This window comes from Ascaphus truei, chromosome 10 (assembly GCF_040206685.1).
Source record: "Ascaphus truei isolate aAscTru1 chromosome 10, aAscTru1.hap1, whole genome shotgun sequence".
NCBI classification, from domain to species: domain Eukaryota; kingdom Metazoa; phylum Chordata; class Amphibia; order Anura; family Ascaphidae; genus Ascaphus; species Ascaphus truei.
The window spans coordinates 8,593,866-8,610,296 of NC_134492.1; the positions used below are offsets into that span (position 1 = coordinate 8,593,866).

General features: G+C 43.2%; 1 protein-coding gene across 1 annotated transcript in view; it reads left to right on the forward strand.

Moving 5' to 3' along the window:
* The window catches only part of LOC142503479 (vitellogenin-1-like), a 75,167-nt gene that overhangs the window by 12,885 nt on the left and 45,851 nt on the right, over window positions 1-16,431 (forward strand). Inside the window, exons 6-8 of the mRNA XM_075615727.1 lie at window positions 10-158; window positions 1,938-2,088; window positions 16,098-16,255. Of these exons, the coding sequence (XP_075471842.1) occupies window positions 10-158; window positions 1,938-2,088; window positions 16,098-16,255 (458 nt within the window). The remainder of the gene's footprint in view (window positions 1-9; window positions 159-1,937; window positions 2,089-16,097; window positions 16,256-16,431) is intronic.

Sequence of the window (16,431 nt, forward strand, 5' to 3'; positions counted from 1 at the left end):
TGTCTTGAGAGAAACAAAAATTCCCGTGCTGTAGCTACCTACAACTACAAGGTGAAAGCTACAAAGACAGGCGCTTTGTTGCAGGAGGTGGATGTGCAGGAAGTACACCAGTTTACGCCCTTTAATGAGATGGATGGGGCTGCCGTTCTGGAAGCCAGGTACATGCACAGGCCTAGTTTAGAAGTGCAGGGACACATTTTAGCCTTCATGCATTGGAAATTCTTGCACAGAAGTTTGTGCATTGTGGGTTTTAAATTGCATTATGTAAATGTTGTTTCAAAACCGGGGCAAAAAGTGGTGAAACTAATAGCTCCTGTTGTATCAAAGAAAATATCCCACTTAAGATAAAGGACAGTGTTTCTTCTTTTATAAGTCTGCCACTATTTTATTGCCCCACCTTTGTAGCTGAGTTTTTGAAAATGTGTCTATAGAAAAGAGACTTAAAAAAAAAAAATATATATATATATATATATGTTTTAATATATGCCGCCTTTGATTACCTTTATTGAAAACGAATTACCTAAACTGCCGATTGATCTGCAAAGGTCCTGCTACCCAGGGTTCACTAAATGGCTGCCTTTCAGTTTCAATCAATCCTTCAGTCCGTGTAATTCCGCAGCTACAATGTATTCTTATATTACTAAGGTAACACTATCTATTGTTACAGTTTGCAGCTCAAACTGCAGGGAACATTTGGCACAAATTATCACAAACAGGAAAGATTTTAAAAGATCTTGCACTGCTGGGGAGGTGGCTAAAACCTGCTATGGAAATCAAAAAATGCTCAGTATATTAAAACATTTAAAAAATAGCATTGAGTTCAATAATAAAAACAATTAATAAGTATTATCCAACACTACAGAACTAATTTATTTAAATAAAAAAACACACCCATGTAGGATATTGCATTGATTGCTCCTCAATTTATATAGTATGATGACTGCAGCATATTACACCAGCCAGGAATATAAGTGGTAATATAGATAAGTAAACAAATCAATATGATTATTTACATATCGTAGAATGGCGTACTTGATTTATATCAAAGGATTTATCAATACTTTAAACAACAAGAACACCTCAGAAACAATCTGGTTGAGTAGAAATGTTATAACAAAGAATAAGGACTGAACATTAGAATTTGGGTTGGGTGCAGGGTCTCACAATCAGCGGGCGCTGCGGATCACAAAGGTAAGCCCAAAGTAATGAGCAGGGGCATACACATTGGGACATAACAGGTAGAAAAAAAGGAGGCCACTGTCATTAATAATTCAATCATATATTCCACTAAATTATAGCAAATAAAAATATCACTTGTGAGTATTGACTGTACGGGACTTTTATTAGGAACGTTTCCTGTTTGGGATTTATTTGTGCCTGTACTGGTTACGATTTTTGTATATTTATTTATGTATGCAATATTATCACTTCCTCTGCCTCTGGGGGTGTGTGTTTTAGACCTGTGAGGATGAGATGTTAAGGGACATTGCAGAGGTTAGCCTTTTGATATGCAATTCTGTCCTATTTATAGCAAATACAAATATCACATATGAGCACAGTCACGTGTCTCAGACAGGTCTGCTGCCCCGCTATTCCCCATTATCTCTTAGCATATAGTGCTTCCACTGCAGCCAGGGATTCTGGGAAATGACATGCAAATGAGCACACAGTGTCACCTTTCACTTCATGTCCATTTTAACATGGAACCCTATGAGCTTCTTCCTACCGCATTACTCAGCTTTTCAGCACAGCCTGGGTTAAGAAGTGCGTTAAATTAAATAAACTCTTTTTCAATGGGATTTTGTATTTATTTTTAAATCCCAACCTTGATTATCTTCCGAGATGTTTTTTTTATTTTGAGTGCACAAATTACACCATATTCTCATTATTATTATTATTATTATTATTATTATTATTATTATTATTATTATTAACAGGCAGAAACTTGTATTAGAGGAAGTTCAAGAACAGTTGAAATCTCCTACTGAAAATGAGTTTACCAACAGAGGATCGCTTCGATATCACTTTGCGAGTGAACTTATCCAAACTCCCATTCAGTTGTTAAAAATGAAAAATGCACAGACTCAGGTATGTGACTTAAAAAATAGCATTTCTGCTCCATGTGTCGTTAGTATTAGAGATGGCCGAATTCGCCCATATCCGTTTCTCGCATTTTCCCCCAAAATCCTTTTCACGGAGTAAAATCTGCAAACGGATTTGGTTGGTTTTAATCTGCGCGGATTCATCAAAAACCGCCGCTGGATAAAACCCGTGGATGGATTCTTAAAATAGCAATGGCAATAATAATAATAATAACAATGAAAAAATCCGCAAAACGCAAATCGCTCTTTTTGAGATTGATCCGCGGAAATCTGAGGACCAAAAGAACCGGTCGATCCACTGCGGATCCAAATCCACAAACACATTCACCCATCTCTAGTGCGCCTGTATGTGTAATATTCATCCCAGGAAGTACAACCAGGTAACATTGAGTATCTCTAGTGCGCCTGTGCGTGTAATACTTATTCCAGGAAGTACAACCAGGTAACACTCACCCATCTCTAGTGCGCCTGTATGTGTAATACTCATCCCAGGAAGTACAACCAGGTAACATTCACCCATCTCTAGTGCGCCTGTATGTGTAATACTCATCCCAGGAAGTACAACCAGGTAACATTCACCCATCTCTAGTGCGCCTGTATGTGTAATACTCATCCCAGGAAGTACAACCAGGTAACACTCACCCATCTCTAGTGCGCCTGTATGTGTAATACTCATCTCAGGAAGTACAACACGGTAACATTGAGTATCTCTAGTGCGCCTGTGCATGTAATACTCATCCCAGTAAGTACAACCAGGTAACACTCACCCATCTCTAGTGCGCCTGTATGTGTAATACTCATCCCAGGAAGTACAACGCGGTAACATTCACCCATCTCTAGTGCGCCTGTATGTGTAATACTCATCCCAGGAAGTACAACCAGGTAACATTGAGTATCTCTAGTGCGCCTGTATGTGTAATACTCATCCCAGGAAGTACAACCAGGTAACGTTCAGCAATCTCTAGTGCGCCTGTATGTGTAATATTCATCCCAGGAAGTACAACCAGGTATCATTCACCCATCTCTAGTGCGCCTGTATGTGTAATATTCATCCCAGGAAGTAACACCAGGTAACATTGAGTATCTCTAGTGCGCCTGTATGTGTAATACTCATCTCAGGAAGTACAACGCGGTAACATTCATCCATCTCTAGTGCGCCGGTATGTGTAATACTCATTCCAGGAAGTACAACCAGGTAACATTGAGTATCTCTAGTGCGCCTGTATGTGTAATACTCATCTCAGGAAGTACAGCCAGGTAACATTCACCCATCTCTAGTGAGCCTGTATGTGTAATACTCATCCAAGGAAGTACAACCAGGTAACATTCACCCATCTCTAGTGCGTCTGTATGTGTAATACTCATCCCAGGAAGTACAACCAGGTAACATTCACCCATCTCTAGTGCGCCTGTATGTGTAATACTCATCCAAGGAAGTACAACGCGGTAACATTCAGCCATCTTTAGTGCGCCAGTATGTGTAATACTCATCCCAGGAAGTACAACCAGGTAACATTGAGTATCTCTAGTGCACCTGTATGTGTAATACTCATCCCAGGAAGTACAACCAAGTAACATTGAGTATCTCTAGTGCGCCTGGATGTGTAATACTCATCCCAGGAAGTACAACCAGGTAACATTCACCCATCTCTAGTGCGCCTGTATGTGTAATACTCATCCCAGGAAGTACAACGCGGGAACATTCACCCATCTCTAGTGAGCCTGTATGTGTAATACTCATCCCAGGAAGTATAACCAGGTAACATTGAGTATATCTAGTGAGCCTGTATGTGTAATACTCATCCCAGGAAGTACAACCAGGTAACACTCACCCATCTCTAGTGCGCCTGTATGTGTAATACTCATCCCTGGAAGTACAACGCGGTAACATTCACCCATCTCTAGTGCACCTATATGTGTAATACTCATCCCAGGAATTACAACCAGGTAACATTCAGCCATCTCTAGTGCGCCTGTATGTGTAATACTCATCCCAGGAAGTACAACCAGGTAACATTGAGTATCTCTAGTGCGCCTGTATGTGTAATACTCATCTCCAGAAGAACAACGCGGTAACATTCATCCATCTCTAGTGCGCCTGTATGTGTAATACTCATCCCAGGAAGTACAGCCAGGTAACATTCACCCATCTCTAGTGCGCCTGTGCGTGTAATACTCATCCCAGGAAGTACAGCCAGGTAACATTCACCCATCTCTAGTGCGCCTGTATGTGTAATACTCATCCAAGGAAGTACAACCAGGTAACATTCACCCATCTCTAGTGCACCTGTATGTGTAATACTCATCCCAGGAAGTAGAGCCAGGTAACATTGAGTATCTCTAGTGCGCCTGTATGTGTAATACTCATCCCAGGAAGTACAGCCAGGTAACATTCACCCATCTCTAGTGAGCCTGTATGTGTAATACTCATCCAAGGAAGTACAACCAGGTAACATTCACCCATCTCTAGTGAGCCTGTATGTGTAATACTCATCCCAGGAAGTACAACCAGGTAACATTCACCCATCTCTAGTGCGCCTGTATGTGTAATACTCATCCCAGGAAGTACAACCAGGTAACATTCACCCATCTCTAGTGCGCCTGTATGTGTAATACTCATCCCAGGAAGTACAACCAGGTAACACTCACCCATCTCTAGTGCGCCTGTATGTGTAATACTCATCTCAGGAAGTACAACACGGTAACATTGAGTATCTCTAGTGCGCCTGTGCATGTAATACTCATCCCAGTAAGTACAACCAGGTAACACTCACCCATCTCTAGTGCGCCTGTATGTGTAATACTCATCCCAGGAAGTACAACGCGGTAACATTCACCCATCTCTAGTGCGCCTGTATGTGTAATACTCATCCCAGGAAGTACAACCAGGTAACATTGAGTATCTCTAGTGCGCCTGTATGTGTAATACTCATCCCAGGAAGTACAACCAGGTAACGTTCAGCAATCTCTAGTGCGCCTGTATGTGTAATATTCATCCCAGGAAGTACAACCAGGTATCATTCACCCATCTCTAGTGCGCCTGTATGTGTAATATTCATCCCAGGAAGTAACACCAGGTAACATTGAGTATCTCTAGTGCGCCTGTATGTGTAATACTCATCTCAGGAAGTACAACGCGGTAACATTCATCCATCTCTAGTGCGCCGGTATGTGTAATACTCATTCCAGGAAGTACAACCAGGTAACATTGAGTATCTCTAGTGCGCCTGTATGTGTAATACTCATCTCAGGAAGTACAGCCAGGTAACATTCACCCATCTCTAGTGAGCCTGTATGTGTAATACTCATCCAAGGAAGTACAACCAGGTAACATTCACCCATCTCTAGTGCGTCTGTATGTGTAATACTCATCCCAGGAAGTACAACCAGGTAACATTCACCCATCTCTAGTGCGCCTGTATGTGTAATACTCATCCAAGGAAGTACAACGCGGTAACATTCAGCCATCTTTAGTGCGCCTGTATGTGTAATACTCATCCCAGGAAGTACAACCAGGTAACATTGAGTATCTCTAGTGCACCTGTATGTGTAATACTCATCCCAGGAAGTACAACCAAGTAACATTGAGTATCTCTAGTGCGCCTGGATGTGTAATACTCATCCCAGGAAGTACAACCAGGTAACATTCACCCATCTCTAGTGCGCCTGTATGTGTAATACTCATCCCAGGAAGTACAACGCGGGAACATTCACCCATCTCTAGTGAGCCTGTATGTGTAATACTCATCCCAGGAAGTATAACCAGGTAACATTGAGTATATCTAGTGAGCCTGTATGTGTAATACTCATCCCAGGAAGTACAACCAGGTAACACTCACCCATCTCTAGTGCGCCTGTATGTGTAATACTCATCCCTGGAAGTACAACGCGGTAACATTCACCCATCTCTAGTGCACCTATATGTGTAATACTCATCCCAGGAAGTACAACCAGGTAACATTCAGCCATCTCTAGTGCGCCTGTATGTGTAATACTCATCCCAGGAAGTACAACCAGGTAACATTGAGTATCTCTAGTGCGCCTGTATGTGTAATACTCATCTCCAGAAGAACAACGCGGTAACATTCATCCATCTCTAGTGCGCCTGTATGTGTAATACTCATCCCAGGAAGTACAGCCAGGTAACATTCACCCATCTCTAGTGCGCCTGTGCGTGTAATACTCATCCCAGGAAGTACAGCCAGGTAACATTCACCCATCTCTAGTGCGCCTGTATGTGTAATACTCATCCAAGGAAGTACAACCAGGTAACATTCACCCATCTCTAGTGCACCTGTATGTGTAATACTCATCCCAGGAAGTACAGCCAGGTAACATTGAGTATCTCTAGTGCGCCTGTATGTGTAATACTCATCCCAGGAAGTACAGCCAGGTAACATTCACCCATCTCTAGTGAGCCTGTATGTGTAATACTCATCCAAGGAAGTACAACCAGGTAACATTCACCCATCTCTAGTGAGCCTGTATGTGTAATACTCATCCCAGGAAGTACAACCAGGTAACATTCACCCATCTCTAGTGCACCTGTATGTGTAATACTCATCTCAGGAAGTACAACACGGTAACATTCACCCATCTCTAGTGCACCTGTATGTGTAATACTCATCCCAGGAAGTACAGCCAGGTAACACTCACCCATCTCTAGTGAGCCTGTATGTGTAGTACTCATCCCAGGAAGTATAACCAGGTAACATTGAGTATCTCTAGTGCGCCTGTATGTGTAATACTCATCCCAGGAAGTACAACCAGGTAACACTCACCCATCTCTAGTGAGCCTGTATGTGTAATACTCATCCCAGGAAGTACAACGCGGGAACATTCAGCCATCTTTAGTGCGCCTGTATGTGTAATACTCATCCCAGGAAGTTCAACCAGGTAACATTGAGTATCTCTAGTGCACCTGTATGTGTAATACTCATCCCAGGAAGTACAATGCGGTAACATTCAGCCATCTCTAGTGCGCCTGTGCGTGTAATACTCATCCCAGGAAGTACAACCAGGTAACATTGAGTATCACTAGTGAGCCTGTGCGTGTAATACTCATCCCAGGAAGTACAGCCAGGTAACACTCACCCATCTCTAGTGCGCCTGTATGTGTAATACTCATCCCAGGAAGTACAGCCAGGTAACACTCACCCATCTCTAGTGCGCCTGTATGTGTAATACTCATCCCAGGAAGTACAGCCAGGTAACACTCACCCATCTCTAGTGCGCCTGTATGTGTAATACTCATCCCAGGAAGTACAGCCAGGTAACACTCACCCATCTCTAGTGCGCCTGTATGTGTAATACTCATCCCAGGAAGTACAACCAGGTAACATTCAGACATCTCTAGTGCGCCTGGATGTGTAATACTCATCCCAGGAAGTACAGCCAGGTAACATTCAGACATCTCTAGTGCGCCTGTATGTGTAATACTCATCCCAGGAAGTACAGCCAGGTAACATTGAGTATCTCTAGTGCGCCTGTATGTGTAATACTCATCCCAGGAAGTACAACCAGGTAACATTGAGTATCTCTAGTGAGCCTATATGTGTAATACTCATCCCAGGAAGTACAACCAGGTAACATTGAGTATCTCTAGTGAGCCTATATCTGTAAGGCTGCGGCCATGGTGATCGTGACGGCGCGCAGGCGGGCACGCGCAGTGTGATCTCATAGATGTGCTTCTATGAGGCTGTCTATAGAGCGTGCCAACGCACACAGGAGCAGAGGCGCTGGCGCTCGCAATGCAGGAGGAAACAGAAAAATCTGTTTTCATGTGCGGCGACCGGGGGCAGCCGGGTCACATGAGCGGTTCGCCCAATGAGGGCATCACAGCCACGCCCCCGACACGCCTCCCTGTCTCCTCTGCATGCAGGACACAGATCTCTCCTGCTGCAGGCGGCGGGGAGAAGCCGAGTGAACGCTTGCGCCCTCTCCAGCGTTCACCATGGCCGCAGCCTAATACTCATCCCAGGAAGTACAACAGGGTAACATTGAGTCGATTTATTTTTTATTTAACTGCAATTGCTGGGGCTCACATGGAATATTAATGTTAATGGTAAAAGTTTTAGAGGCTTATTCGACATCAGCCGATTTGGCCAAATCTAGTGGTTTTGGGATAAAAATCCCCATTGACTTCAATAGGGAATTTTCACCAAAAAGAGCCTTAATAGGGAATTTTCACCAAAAAGGGCCTGATCGGTCGCATTGGCGGATATAGAAAAGGGCAGGGGCTCTGAGCTCCAGTTCTCAAGACCCCCCAACAGGTCAGGTTTCCAGGATATCCCATCATCAGCACAGGAGGCTCAATCAGTGGCTCAATCTTCGATTGAGACAACTGTGCTGAAGCAGGGATATCCTGAAAACCTGACCTGTTGAGGACTAGAATTGAGAATCCCTGAAATAAAGCCCTAAGACTTTTACCTTTAAGTATACAATGAGGGTTGAGCTGTAGATGCTTTTTAATATACTGCAGTTGACTTAAAGTCATGTTATTATGGATAGTATGTCATAATTTATTTATTTATTTTATAAAATATTTTACCAGGAAGTAATACATTGAGAGTTACCTCTTAATGTGTCCTGGGCACAGAGTTATGATGACAAATACATGTTTACAAATACAGTTACACAAATACATTTACACAAATACAGTTACATAAATAAGGATGTTCGAGTTCCGTGGGGGGGGGTGTCAAAAATCAAGTCATCGGCCCCATACACACACACTCACACACATGGTTCAGGTGGAACAAACACACACACATATATATACATTAAACATATATACACACCCATACACACACGTGGGGGTATTCCTCCTGGCCACTGGGGGCGTTTACACATCTCCTCAGGCTGTCTCTGAGGAGGCAGGGATGGAATAAAATAAATTCTATGTCCTTGAACGCTGACACGGAGCAGGGAATGAAACATTGTGTCCGTTACTTGAGGGTGTCAGACCTGCCAGAGCACATGAGGTGCTAGGATTGTCCTGGGAGCGAGAAGGGCTCCCTGGACTAGGCCAGACTTTACCCCCTAGGCCCCAGATAGCTCCACCTCACTGTAAAGACGTGTGCAGGGCTGGCCCGAGGTATAGGTCGCTCCTGATAGTGAGGGAGCACAGTGGAGTACAGCGGAGCAGACGCAGAGATCCTCACAGGTGGAGGCGCTGCACCAGTCACCGTAGGCTCCCCAAGCGTGGAGGCTTAGGACTCCTGTACACCTAACAGGTAGCACCACAGTGCATAACACCTGCTTTTACTTGGGGTAGGGAAGGGGTGTTACATTTGTAGGCGCTGCTAAGATTCAGACTTGGGGTGCCCAAAATGGAACAAATATAGTATAAAAATGTAAAGTTTTTCAAATATAATATGCCGCTACCGTCAAGACAGGAGGTCCAGCAGTGGGTCCTGGCAGGGCTGGAACTGCCAACTGCGTGGTAGCCGTTGGCCAAGTGCCAAAATTGACTATTTTATATGACATATGAATGGCATTAATGCAACATCCAGAGATCACCAAAATCTAGGAAGTGGCACGAATATCTGATTCCGATTCTGCCTGGGACTAATAGCCAGTAGCGTAGACCTGGATGCGACGGAGGGGTCCAAGGGCGTGAACCTCCATGGAGTCCTGGAAGCTGGGTGCCCTCTAATATACCCGGAGGCTGAGATCAAGAGGGAGGAGGATAGTGATGAGGGTACAGATCAGAATACCGGAAGGTTCACGATCATTGCAGAATTGCCCACACCAGGAAAGGGATAGTCCTAAACCCTAGGATAGCCTTGTGACTGAACCCATACTGACCGAAATACTGTGGTGGCAGGCTCACCACTACCGTAAATCGTAAAATCAAGGCTTTCTTGGGGTTGCTGCCCACCCCGCACGGCAAAGAGTAGTTCGAGGAGTGGGAAGATCATTCTCTCCAGGTAATAGGGGAGTGGTCCTGCTCGGAGGCCGTGAAGCGGCACAGAATTGTAGAGTCTTTGCGACCCCTTACGGCCAGCATAGTCAGGTTGTGGCTTTTCATGCAGCCTACGGCTCTAAGGACGATAATATTGAATTACTGGCCAAGTTCCATGACCTTAAACAAAATGAGGGGGAACGTACGTCAGCGTTTCTTCGATGGTTACAGCTAAATTTATGGACACTAATATCCAAGAAAGTTATTGAACTTTCTGAGGTGGACAGCTATCATTTTAAACTGTTGCTGAGGGGATCATTGCCTACGCATCCCATTGCTATTAGCTAAGATGTATTCTCTCCCCCGAAACCCCCCCTAGGTTTGAGGAAATAATGAGTTGAGTGCAAGATCAGGAAGTAGCCCTGCGGTTCTATATGCCTAAGAAGAACCGGGAGGCCAAATGCACCGAGGAGGCAGGCAACTCCTCCCGTGGGACTCCGGTGAAGAAGGAGCCCACGGATGTAATGGCTCCAAAACCGCTGCGGCCTACTCCCTGACCACCGACGCGGGTGGCCCGGAGCCTAGCCCTGTCTTCCGTGAGAGATCCAAATGCGCTCCCCGCTGTTATGAGTGGGAGGAAGAAGGTCACATGAGGAGGGACTGTCCTCAGAAGGTAACCCCTAAAACGGCAGCACTAACTTTTGTAACTCACCCTAAAACACAGTCACCCCAAGGCGGGAAATGTCTGGTATTTAACAGCCCCAGGATGGAGCACTGAGCCGACCTTTCAAGCCGTATTGGTGCCACCTCTTTGGTCCAAGTTTTGATAAAAGGAATATACGCGTCTGCTCTATTGGACACCAGTTCTCTGGTAACCATTGTCTACAGGTCCTTCTACGATGATCACATGCAACATCTGCCGTTGGAGTCAGCTGAAACTATGACTTTATGGGGGCTCAGCAGCCAGGATTACCTGATAGATGGAGTCATCAAGGCACGGATGGACATACCTCAACTGAATACTAACCGAACTCACCCCATGGAGGTGGAAGCACTGGTGTGTCCTGAACCCAGGGAATTCACCTATTATATTGGGCACCAATGCCGATATTGTGCGATCCCTGGTCCGGGCGTTTCTCAAAGAGGCGGTAGAAATACATCCTGCTTTCATGGAAAATGCCACCGGATCTCTGACCAAGAGCGACACGGCGATTCTTCAGTAGGGAGAAGGGAGTGACTGAGATTCTTCCAGGGGGAGTATGGCATATGCTAGCCAAAGACAACTACCCCAGTGATGATGGAAGTGACTGGTACTTCGCATTGGAGTCAGCGCCTGAAGAGGATCTGAAGAGGGACTGGAAGGTGGTACCGGAGGTAAAGGAGTGGAAGGCTATGTTCCCCTCCCAATTTGCTGTGTCCATACAAAACATCTCCCTACACCCTGTCCAGCTGGACTCCAATCAGGAGTTGGGAAAAATATACTCGGTGACGGATGTGAAGCCCTGGGCTCACGTGAATGCTGTATCAGTACCGGGGACTCCCCCCTCCCGACCGAATGGAAGAAAAGTCTACAAGAAAGACTTATGGAATATAAAGAAGTGTTCACTACCAGTGGGATGGACGTGGGTTGCACCAAGAGCGCTCAACACAACATTCGGTTGAGTGATACCACACCCTTTCGAGAACGATCCAGGCGCATAGCGCCCCGGGATGTGGAAGATGTCTGGGATATTCTAAAAGATATGGAGGGTGTCGGCATCATAACAGAGTCCTGCAGTCCCTATGCCTCCCCTATCGTGATAGTGAGGAAGAAAAATGGCTTAAGGAGTTTATGTGTGGGCTACCGAACCCTCAACTGCCGGACCATCCCTGATCAATATACTTACCTCGAATTGAAGAGATCCTGGTGCGTTGTCCGGTAGTCAGTGGTTCAGCATGCTGGACCTGTGGTCGGGGTACTATCAGGTGTCCACGAGCCCCTAAAATCAAGACAAGACAGCGTTCATCTACCCACTGGGGTTCTAACAGTTCACCCGAATGCCCCAAGGCATAAGTGGAGCTCCAGCCACCTTTCAGTGATTGATGGAAAGAACCCTGGGTGACCTGAACCCCCACGAGTGTCTGGTCTATTTGGACATTATTGTGTTTGGGCGGACACTGGAAGAACACGTGGAACGTCTATTCAAGGTCCTAGACTGATTTGCAGAAGGAAGGTTTGAAATTGTCCTTAGACAAGTGCAAATTGTGCCAGACCTCTGTCACATATGTGGGCCATATCGTATCCACCGACAGGGTGGCAACTGACACCACCAATGTAGAAGAGGTGGTGAACTGGCCTCTTCTGGGGAACGTAGTGGAGCTCAACTCCTTCCTCGGATTCTGCGGATACTACAGGAGATTGTTGAAGGGTATACGTGTATCTCCAAAGTTCTGAATAATCTATTGAAGATCTGCCCTGAGGAACCTCAGCAGAAAGTCTCAAACCCCAGGACCCCATTTGGCGCAAAATGGACTCTCGATTGCGGGAAGGCTTTTCTGAAATTGAAGAAGAGTTTCACTGTAGCTCCATTCTGGCCTATGCTGACCAAGACCAACCATACGTGTTGCACGTAGATGCCAGCTTCGATGGAATAGGAGTGGTACTTCACCAGAAATAGCCCACTGGGTTGCGACCTGTCACCTGTGTGAGTCGCAGTCTGACCCTGAGCAAAAATACACAGTGAAATACATATATATCTCTTGAAAAGGGGTCATTTAATTAACCCTTTGGCCAAAGCGTATAAGCCTGCAAGCCACTTTCAAGGCATGACATAATATCGCATATCCTAACACTAACTGATTAAAATCCTTATTTACCTTTATGATTAGAGAAAGGATGGTCCTGGCATTGAACCTGTTGCAACCAGCTGTATGAAAAGAAAACCTGCTTACCTGGACAGTGGAGAGGGGCGAGCTTTAAACCCTGGGTGGGAGGAGCCACTAACCTCCAAAACAGCTGAGACCAGCTGGACAAAGTTAACAAACACACAGATACCCAGCAAGCTCTCAGAACCCCCCCAAAATTACTACAATCTATATCTATATCTATATTGATATCTATATCTATATCGATATCGATATCGATATAGATATAGATATATATATATATACAGTGGTTGACAAATCACCAAAAAATCTACTCGCCACACAAAAAAATCTACTCGCCACCTAGTACCAAACGTGTGCTGCTTGGGCCAATATTTACTCGCCCGGGGGTTAAATCCATTCGCCCGGGGCGAGCAAATGTATAGGTTTGTCGAATACTGTATATATATATATATATATATATATATATATATATATATATATATGTGTATATATATGTGTATAAGTGCCTAGTGTTTTTGTTTTGGTCCTAAATCATTTTGGGGTTTTGGTTTTTAAAATATTAATGGTTTTAGTTTTGTATTTAGTTTTGGCGTGTAAGGTTTTGCTAGGTTCTGATTTCACACGCCCGGTTTTGCCCAGCTCTAAAATTAATATATTACTACCCCATCGTCCGGCATTGTCGATCCACTGCTAGAGGAAGGCCTCCCTAATGATCTACCAGGTACTGCGGTTGCAAGCCTCTCTTCTCCACGTAGCTCCAGCAAATGATTTAATATTATCCTCCGATCTTACTTTTGGTTGTAATCTTGGTCTTTTGACATCCCTTGTAATTCAGTCCAAGAATGGCCAATTCTTCTTGCTATATGTTGTAAACACTGACATTCAATTTCTTTACCCCTGTGATGATGTCACAGACATTGCCAGCTTGAGACCTATTCATTTTTTTTTCTATCTCTTAAGGTAATACTCAGCATACAGTAGATCTCTCCATACTTCTTTGAGTTGTCTGCTGTTTCTAAATTTGCTTTGCATTTATGGTTCAAGTGTCACACCTACAGTACACATGAGCAAAGACAGAATACACTGGTGAAACACTTATCTTTTAAAGGCAAAGATAGAAGGTTTCTAATGCGCTCTATCTCTTATTATCTTAATTCTCCTATTGATTTAATTTGGAAAGATCCCATCCATTGATACTTGCTGGCCAAGGTACTCATCGTTTTTAACTTTGGTCTTTCTGAGGTTCATATGGAGGCCCACATTCTTACTTGTTTTAGCAAGATTTGTTGCTGGAGGCCTTCGAAACATGTGGTAAAAATAATGTTGTCTGTAAATTGTAGATCACTCAAGTACAGTACTGTATGTACTGCTGATTTTGATTCCTTTATCTTCACAATCCAATGTCTACAACAATTATTCTAGTATTGCAGGGAAAAGTTCTGGTGACATGGTGTCCCCTTGTCACAAACCTATACTAATCCTGATCTTGCTTGTACTTAGCTTCAAGTAGTCTGATTGATATATATATATATATATATATATATATATATATATATATATATATATATATATATATATACATGTAGAGGTATCAGTACCGTGTTAGCCGAGCTTCAATAATCAAAAAATAAATAGATGATACCGTTCTGTGTATATATATATATATATATATATATATATATATATATATATATATATATATTATAAAACAAAGAATAGTAGCACCAATAGATAAGAAAGAATGGTAAATAATTAAAAATATAATAATGCAATAGGTCTAAATGATAACAACGGATGGAAAAATAATAAAGATAAATATATGATTGAAAAGTTAATACTAAACCACTCCATAAACAATGTCCAGTCCAATAATACGCTTGATTGGGTTTTTGCAGGGCAGCTTTCAAAGGGAGAACCAGTTAAAAGGAATCTAAAAAACAAAAGGAGAAAGCGCACAACCCATAGCGTAAAAACGTAAAAATATATTTAATATAAAAATAGAGACGAGGGAATCAAGCTCACTCACAAACGATCAAATAAAACAGGTATGTATATATAATATATATATATCACCACCACGGGAACGGCACGGTACGGGAACTGCACGGCTAGGCCTCCACTGCAAAGATGTTAAAACCGCTAAAAGCCGCTAGTCCCCCACATCAGACCTCGTGGATGATGGTATAGGTGTAAACACTGAACACGGAAGTCCTTCGTTGTAAGTCCTTCCAACCCGGATAGGTTCTCATCTGAACCAACACTGGGGCTCTGTGCAGCAAGGATGGAGGTTCGCCAATCCTTCCGTCCTCCAATGATGACGTAGTGTCGGCGCTGCAGTCCTGACGCGTTTCGTCAGACCAACTGAGTTTGTCAAAGGATAATGGAATCTTAACTAAAACAGACACATATACACAAAAGAGCTCCACTCTACACCTCACACTGGTAAATAACACCCTCCAAACATGAGACAAGAAACATGATCTTCACCCAAACGCTTGACATTAGATATTATCTTCCTTGGAAGGGACTATCTGCCCTACAAAGAATACTATTATCACTTTCCCTCACAGGCTGCTCTTGGAATTATTTTGAGCCTGTTTATTTATTTCTAGCTATCTTTTACTAGCTATCGCCTGTCAGTCCACATCACACCGTGTATTTATATGCTATGTCATTAATTCTACCACTAGAATTACGTGAGTATAGTCATAGGTCTCCCATAGTTTTAAAGGTTAAATATTATTACAATTATTTTTAGACTCTCCACAACTCCATGGTGTGCCCAATATAGGATCTCTGTCTGATGAGTTCACCCACATATTCCTCCCCTTTATAAATACTCTACCCCAAGATCCTAAGCAGCACCCAGTATCGCCACTAAAAATCACTACCCCAAGTGAGCAAGAAACATCCGGTTCATAACTGGACATCGCTCTCTTTTGATCTATTCATTACCAATCTAAATTAAAAACTAAACGAGTTCAGGCAAACCCAAACCACAACACTTTTTTTTTTAACAAAAACTTAAACACCTGCGAAAAGGGCCAACCCTTAATGGCTTATCAATATGTTATTACGGGTGGTCCTTAGTTAGGTACAGCAGAACATGTTGTATTATTAATACAGATCTTCTTGTTTGGTGCTGGTCAAATGAATTAGAAATACAATAGATTCTTATCCTATGTGTCTAAGGTATGTTTTGACGGGTCATTCTTTTACAGATTATTGAAATCCTCCATCACTTAGCAGAACATAACATAGGATCATCTTCCAAAAAATCTCCAGCTCAGTTTTTGCAGCTTGTTCAGCTTTTACGGACAGCAAGCTATGAAAATATTGAGTCAACATGGAAACAATTTTCAAAAAGACCCCAATACAGGTAAAGCGGAACGATCTCTAATAGTACGATAAGTAAAATAACCAATATATTTTTCATGTGTCTCTTTTTAGCATGGTGCGTAGAAGAAATAATTACCATATATTTAATTAAATGATTATAATTGCCTATAAATGTTCTTTAAAAAAAAAAAGATCTACTAAGGTTCAGATCATTGA